Consider the following 8,327-nt stretch of genomic DNA (forward strand, 5'->3'; position numbering starts at 1 on the left):
AATCAGCTTCACTTGGCTATTGTTGTGGTAAAAAGAGCTGGGAAAATTGGTACCAACCAGAGTGAAGGGAGTTCTAGTAAGAGTGGCAATGTCGTTGATATTGGCAATGAATGCGGTGGCCAAGGAAGTAGAGGAGTGGAAGGTAGCAGTGAAGTTATGGACAGGAGCACACCAGATTTATTTGTCAAAGAAGCAGGAAGATGAAGACTTTTAAGGCCCTAATTGTGATTTTCATATTCTTTTTGTAAAGATTTTCTGATCAGGTTTCATTTGCAGTGTAATTAACTGATTAACTAGCTTTTGTTTTTGTTGCAGATGAGTTAATCAATTCAGATGCTAATACATTGCATCCATATATATATGTAAACACTGTGCAAGTGATTTTTTTTGCATGAAATATCAAATTTTTATACATATTTTCCTACTAATCTAAATCAGCATAAGTTATAACTTGTACCCAAAAGAGTAAAAAGGAGCAGCGGCACTTAATTCCTTTTTTTTAATAAGAAATTATAATTTTCTTTATTGGTTCCCAGTAATTAAGAATTGAGGCATCACTTATGGTTGGTGGGCAATTCTCATACAGTCAAAACTCAACGTCCAGAAGACTAGTGTTGCTTTGCTTTGTCTTATATGGTCTAATTGGCCATTGCATTACAAACTAGCAGTCTTGCTTTGCTAAGCTGAAACTTAAAACTAATAAGGAATCTACAAATTAGGAATCTGTACTTGAAAGAAAGCAACCCAACACCAAAAGTTGAATATTTTAAAACAAATTATACCAATATAAAATGATAGTAGAAGACAACTCCAGGTTATATATAGTAATGCAAGAATAAGAATAAGAAAAGAAAAAGAAAGCTGGATTCCCATCAACAATGGCAGAATCAGGAAAGAGGTACCATACTTATTGCTTACCCTGATGCAATTTAAGCTTCATAGTTCATAAATATCTCAAGCCCTTGTTCACATTAACACCCTTATTTCATTAATTTATAGTGTGAATTTCTTTTTTTTTCTTTTTTTCAGGTATGCAGTTGTTACAGGTTCAAATAAGGGAGTTGGATTTGGAATAGTTAGGCAGCTGGCTTCAAATGGGGTCATGACAGTGTTAACCGCTAGAGATGAGAAGAAGGGTATTGAAGCTGTTGAAAAATTAAAAGAGTGTGGCCCCTCAGACCTTGTGGTTTTTCATCAGCTTGATGTCACAGACTCTTCTAGCATTGCTTCCCTGGCAGATTTTGTCACAATCCAGTTTGGGAAACTAGACATCTTGGTATGTATAACCAGCTTCTCTTTCTCAAATTTTATGCTCATTTCGAAAATCATTGATAAATTTTTTTCTTCAAATGCATTTATGATTATAGTTGACAAGGATTTAACAAAGATGAGAAGTGTTGAACTTCCATAGGTAAACAATGCAGGGGTTAATGGAACCATTATGGATCCTGAAGCTCTCAGAGCTGCTGCAGCTGCAGGACTTGGTAAGGTAAGCTGATCAGTAAGAGAATGCAAGTTGGGGTTAGGAATGCACCACTTAGTCAGCATAGTCATGGTTTAATTTTCCGCTTTACATGGTTTGTAATATTGTTCTAGGATGTGATTGATCTTATGGAATTAACTAAGGGGGAGATTTTGTCCAGTGGACTAGTCTAGTTAAATTATATGCCCTCTTTTTCTTTAAATTTCTACATAAGAATAAAATCTGTGTAATGCCATTATAGCCTCCGTTACATGACGCTAATGACTCCTTCCGTATGATATGCACTCCATAATAGAGTTCCTCCAAGCCTATGAAGTGAGGTTATGGACCTTAGCTGCTTGATTAGTTGGTTAGTACATGTTACAGGGTTCTTAAAAGTACTGATAAATTGTTGCTATATTAGCAATCAAGTATAAATTACTTGAACCTTAAGTAAAGCTACGTCTGATATTATATGCACAATAGTTTGCTTTGGTGGAGTTGGTAGAGGATTATTGGACTGTTATCAATAATTATTACCAAGAAAAAAATATAAAAATTTCTTCTTCTTGATGCAGAAAGATGTAGAGGTCAAGTGGAGTGAAATGTTGACTCAGACATATGAGTTTGCTGAAGAATGCATTAAAACAAACTACTATGGTACCAAGAAAATGACCAAAACATTTCTTCCTCTCCTCCAGCTATCCGATTCACCAAGAGTTGTCAATACTTCTTCTGGCCGGGGGAGGTTAAAGGTACAAAGTGTTCTTTTATTTTGGCATCCTCATTAGATTTTACCACTTCATCCCTTAAAATCAAAATTCCTATTTTGCATAATGAGCCATCTGAAATTCTCCTATGATGCATGTTTCTTCAGCTTATACCAAATGAATGGGCCAAAGGGGTGTTGAATGATGCTGATAAACTTACAGAAGAGAGAACAGAAGAGGTTTTGAATGAGTTTCTAAGAGATTTCAAAGAAGATATGCTGGAAACCAAATGCTGGCCTCCTGCCCTCTCTGCGTATATACTCTCAAAAGCAGCCTTGAATGCATACACTAGAATTGTGGCCAACAAGTACCCAAATTTGTGTGTCAATTGCATCTGCCCTGGATTTGTCAAAACAGACATGACCTTCAATGCTGGCATCTTCACCGTTGACGAAGCTGCTGAAAATGTTATGCGCTTAGCAGTATTTCCAAGTGGCATTCCTTCTGGCCTCTTCTTCTTTTCTCAAGAAGTCACTCCCTTTTGAGTGTAGTTAACTAAAATAATGAAAGCCATAGCTAGCTGCTGTTCTTTATGTTGTATTGATGAATAATTCCATACATAGTATGTTATATGAGTTCCTTTGTTTTTCTTTTGCTGTGGTGAGTTGAGTTAGCTGGCCCTGGAGAAATTATTGCTTGTATGGCAACTTTCATTAAAGCCCAGTTTGAGAGACTTGATACCTGGAAGTTGGAACCATTTAATACATTGCAGATCGGTTCAAAAAAAACCCATTAACCCTTCAGTTTTCTGCAGACAATTTAGACCCAGTAAACCAAAATTCACATTCCAGAAAGCCCACGAAACCACTAGCCAGGGACTGTAGGCCCAGAAGCGTTAGTGCTTAGTTTTGTTTCTCTGGGCCTTGGGGCCCCCATTGAATCCGAAAGATGAGGAAATTACATATTTCCTTGCGCGTCCCTGGTAAGATGAATCAAGAAATGGCCGTACAAAAGAACCGACTATTCTTTGCTAATTTGTTTCTTTTGTAGGATCAACCTTGATTTGTTTAGTCAAAAAAACAAAAGAATCTATCAACAAACAAGACAGAGTAATCAAGGACCAGAACTTGAATATTTTAAAAGATATGATAAGAATAAAGATTACTATTGAAACAAAGCCCATGTTATATGCTCATACAGAAATCAGAAAGCAAATCTGGAATCCCATCAACAATGGCAGAAGTAGCAAAGAAGTACTACCTGCTGCTTCCATGATGTTTTAAAGCTTCACTTCTATCAGACTCCTTGGCCACCACAATCCATATTTCATTAAATTTTAATACAAATTTTCCTTTTCCCTTTTCTTTTTATTTCAGGTATGCAGTTGTTACAGGTTCAAATCAAGGGATTGGATTTGGAACAGTTAGAAAGTTGGCTTCAAATGGGATCATGGTGGTGTTAACTGCTTTAGATGAGAAAATGGGTGTTGAAGCTATTGAAAAATTGAAAGAGTGTGGGCTCTCTGACCTGGTGGTTTTTCATCAACTTGATGTAACAGACACTGCTAGCATTGCTTCCCTTGCAGATTTTGTCAAAACCCAATTTGGGAAACTAGATATCTTGGTATGATAAGAAACCATATATGATCAACTTCTCTATCTCTCTGTTCTTGCTCATGTTAAAAAAAATTCATATAACTATGAAAAGTACATTAACTTATAACTTAATCTATAGGTAAATAATGCAGGGGTTAGTGGAACCATTGTGGACCCTGAATCTATGAGAGCTGCTGCAGCTGCAGGTATTGGTAAGGTAAGTTTTCCTTTAGCATCTTAAAGAGTCCAAATTATATGTGGATTTGATTAAAACTTTTCATAAATAAATTTCAAATACAAATCTTTAATTTCAAAAATGGACTAGCTAAATGCAATCTTTCTTTCTTTGATGCAGGATGGTGTAGGAGTAAATTGGAGTGAAATAATGACTCAAACGTACGAGTTAGCTGAAGTATGTGTGAAAACAAACTACTATGGTGCCAAGAAAATGACCAAAGCACTCCTTCCTCTCCTCCAGCTATCTGATTCACCAAGAGTTGTCAGTCTTTCTTCCAGCATGGGATCGTTAAAGGTACGAAGAGTTTTCATATTTTTGGCATCTCATCAGGTTGTTGTTTCAATTTTCACCACTTGTGAGCCCTTTGTTTCTTTGTTGTATTTGAGTCCTATTGTAGTTATGGGCTAACAAGTAGTTTATGTCTTCAAATCAAAATGTTTTTCATATGCATGTTTGTTTCAGCATATACCAAATGAATGGGCCAAAGGGATGTTAAGTGATGCTGAGAAACTTACAGAACAGAGAATAGATGATGTTTTGAATGAGTTTCTCAAAGACTTCAAAGAAGATATTCTGGAAACCAAAGGCTGGCCTACTTCCCTCTCTGCCTATATACTCTCAAAAGCAGCCGTGAACGCGTTCACTAGAATGATGGCCAACAAATACCCAAACATCTGCATCAATAGTGTAGACCCTGGATTTGTCAAAACAGATATGAACTTCAATACTGGCATGTTAACCATTGATGAAGGTGCTGAGAGTGTTGTGAGGTTAACTATGGTTCCAAATGGCAGCCCTTCTGGCCTCTACTTCTATTTACAACAAGTCTCACCCTTCTGAGCATAACAAACCCTTTTCAATTTCATGAAATAATGATCCTCTTCTGTTTAAATTGCTATATTTATCTTGGTGTGGTGTAACAACAATTTCTCAAACTCTTGTGTCTCTGTGCTTATATCCGGATATTGGACAAAACTTTGCCCTTAATCTGTATTTCTTTAATTCCTTGATCAAGGGGCCTGACTCTAATCGACCGATTCCATCCAAAATTGAAGTTTAGAAAACTTATGATAAGAGTGCAGAAAATTAAAGATCAATGAAATATATATTTATAAATGTGATAGTCCATACAAATATTACTTCCTGAAAATTTACACATGTATGCATGCACATATTAGCATTTGCTAGTATTTGCATTGATTAATCAGTTAATTACATTGCAACTGAAACCTGATCTATGTAAAGCTCATCAGAAAAACTTTACAAAAAGAATATGTAAATCATAATTAGAGCTTTAAAAGTCTTCATTTTCATGTTTATCTGACAAATGAATCTTATGTGCGCTCCTGTACATAACTTCACTGCTACCTTCCACTTCTCTACTTCCTTGGCCACCACATTCATCACCAATATCAACAATATTGCCCCTCTTACTAGAACTCCTTTCACTCTGGTTGGCACCAATTTTCCCAGCTCTTTTTGCCACAACAATAGCCAAGTGAAGCTGATTGTTGTTAGCCCGAAAAGACCAAACTTGGAGTACATCACCAGGAACCAGCTTGTTTTCCCTAACAACCTTACCCCAAGTAGTTCTCAACACATAGGTTTTTGTTTCTGAGTTTGACAGCGTCCACATAGTCAAGTTTATCCCTTCTTTATCTTCAAGCTTAAGACTCGGATCTATTAATGGAACTTTGAGGGAAGGCGATGGACTTTTTAAGGAACCCTGATCGTGATTTTTCTTCCCTTTCCTCTCTTTAAGAGCTTCAATCTCACTAGGTGTGAGGAAATCGTTGCATAAGACTTGGTTTGGAGGCAATGAAAACCTGTTTAGACTGCCATTTACATCACTTCTGAACAATTCCTTTTGTATGAGACATCTCAGCTCTGTGCCATTCATCTGGCCTATGATCATTTTCTTGAAATTTTCAGGCAAATCAGGACGATGGTCAAGAGTAGGACCCTTCTTATTCTTGATGTACACCTTCTTCTCCTTCTTCTTCTTGGGAACAGCCCAATCTTTATCTCTATCATCATGATCATCATTGGATTTTCTTTTCAACCCATAATTATTACTCCATCTGTGTCCCTGAATATGATCATCATGAGTAGCAGCAGCAGCAACAGTAGCAGGGGGGCTGGTCTTCATTGTTGACTTTTGCTCAAAATTAGAAGCAGACCTTGGTTTCTTAGGGTATCCCTGCTGCACCCAATTGACATATTTGCCTTGAACCAAGCCAGGGACCAAGGGATGAAAATGGGGTGATGCATTTGGAGAAGAAGAAGAAACTTGTGGTGATGAGGAGGGTCTGCTCTGTATCTGGTGCTCCTCATTCTTCAATTGTTTCTTCTCTTGCTCAGTTTTCTCAACAAGAACAGTGGCAACCAATGTCAGTTGATCATAAGGACAAAATTCATGCCTTTAAAATCTTCCATTGTCAAATACCCCATCTTCCCTTTGTCTTCTGCTTCGTCTCCTTCTCTTTTGCTCCTACTTGAGAGATTGAAAGAACCCAGTGAAGAAGAAGCCATGATCAACAAAACAAATTGGTAGAGAACCGAAAAGGAAAATCTTTGTTCTAGTTGATGAGAAATTGAATGAAGTAAACTGTGAAGTGGAAGTGATCAACAAAAACAAAGTAAGGAAAAGTGAGATTGGTTTGCTATCCTTATATAATCTCTCGTACAGTCCTTGTCCGATTAGGGTATTTAATTCTTGTCCTATCAGGAAAATATAAATCAAGAAAACAAAAAACTTGGAAGCCAAGCTAGTTTCAGTCCAACTCCAACAGAAAACTTGGGTATTGTTGTAAATAATTGAGTGTGGAGCCCACATTGTGGAGCCCACATGTTGGAAGATTTTTCCTACAAAAGGATTCACCCCTCTTGTAATGAAGATAAAGAAAACGATCAATTCCAATCTGAAGAATCTTTCTCTGCTTCCTCCGTTTTTCTCTCCAATTTCTCTTTTAGTTTATAACACGTTATCAGCACGAATTCGCTTTAACAATACCAGCTGAATTCTCTGATGAAACCCAACCAAACAAACACAAAGAAAACATAGACATGGCTGCTTCTTCTTCTGCTTCATTCACTTTTTTCTCTCTGCTTCTGGTTTCTTCTCTCTGTTTCTTCTTTGTTTTGTGTCTCAGAGGCACAACCTTTTGTTTCTGTGGTTAAAGGGGCTTTCGTGGTCCTTCTGCGAGTCTAGCTGCCCAAAAATGATCCAGGTGAAGATGAGGCAAGCCACAGAGAGCTCTTCTTGAGAACAAATGCAACTCCTTCTTCCATGGTGGTTTCCTTGCAGGCACAGCAGGTCCCGTTTGCACGGGTCCCTTTGATGGTGCTCTCCTAACCCAGATGCACACCAAGTCTCTCTCCTCGCTCTCCTCAACCTCGCTGTCTGCAATGAATGAGCTTTTTCTCCACTGTGCTCACCAAAGTACACTATGAAGACCTGTTTTAGTTCTGCACATGAGGCTAACAGAGGAAGGAGAAGGAGAAAGCAGATGGAAAAGATGGAGGAGAAAGGCAACCATGTTGCAAGGAAAAAGGGAGGTTTGGTCACCATGCCCTTCATCTTTGCTAATGAGATTTGTGAAAAGTTGGCTGTGGTGGGTCTCAATGCTAATATGATTAGCTACTTGACAACACAACTTCATATGCCATTAACCAAAACAGCCAACGTTGGTGGCTTTAGTGATGAAGGAATGGGACCCATTCCAAAATCATAGAAGAGAAAGCATAGCTTTTGGTGCTGAAATTTTTGGCGCAGCACCCTTGTTCTCGTCCACAAATTTTTCTTAGCCACTGACGGAAAGTGCTAAGGAATCTTTTGATGAGAAACAACACCGAAAGGGTAAGCTCCTTTGTCAATTATTTTATTATTAATCTATACTATTTAATATTAATATAAGTGCAGGTGTACAAATTACAGGTGGAAAGCATTTGATTTGAAAGACAATCATGATGCCTTCCACAAACGATAATAATATTACCTACTATATTATTTGATTGTGGTGTTGATATGAACCCACAAATAATTGTCTTTACTTTATCCATTCTGCAATTATTTTATATACTGTATGGTGTAGGTTTATTACCCATACAACATTATCTATTTAAAAGGGTGGTGCGGGTTTATCGTCCACGCCTTTACTTTTATTTGAATGTATGGAGCAGAATTAGTGCCCATACAAGCACATTTACTTTATCGTAAATTTACTTTAAAGGGTGGTGCGGGTTTATCGTCCACTCCTTTACTGTCATTCAAATGTATGGAGCAGAATTAGTGCCCATACAAGCAAATTTACTTTACCGCA

The 8,327-nt window shown here is 37.5% G+C and overlaps 2 protein-coding genes across 2 annotated transcripts; both read left to right on the plus strand.

The window, feature by feature from the left end:
- The first annotated feature begins 878 nt into the window (after positions 1-878).
- On the plus strand, positions 879-2,717 carry LOC117613687 ((+)-neomenthol dehydrogenase-like). The gene is made up of 5 exons (XM_034342269.1): positions 879-898; positions 1,030-1,276; positions 1,412-1,489; positions 2,059-2,217; positions 2,340-2,717. The coding sequence occupies exons 1-5, from the start codon at positions 879-881 to the stop codon at positions 2,715-2,717; spliced, it is 882 nt and encodes a 293-aa protein (XP_034198160.1).
- Positions 2,718-3,378: 661 nt separating this feature from the next.
- Positions 3,379-4,947, plus strand: LOC117613686 ((+)-neomenthol dehydrogenase-like). The gene is made up of 5 exons (XM_034342268.1): positions 3,379-3,425; positions 3,549-3,795; positions 3,907-3,984; positions 4,123-4,299; positions 4,468-4,947. The coding sequence occupies exons 1-5, from the start codon at positions 3,406-3,408 to the stop codon at positions 4,843-4,845; spliced, it is 900 nt and encodes a 299-aa protein (XP_034198159.1). The 5' UTR covers positions 3,379-3,405; the 3' UTR covers positions 4,846-4,947.
- Positions 4,948-8,327: the final 3,380 nt, after the last annotated feature.

Source organism: Prunus dulcis, unplaced genomic scaffold (genome assembly GCF_902201215.1).
Source record: "Prunus dulcis unplaced genomic scaffold, ALMONDv2, whole genome shotgun sequence".
Lineage (NCBI taxonomy): Eukaryota > Viridiplantae > Streptophyta > Magnoliopsida > Rosales > Rosaceae > Prunus > Prunus dulcis.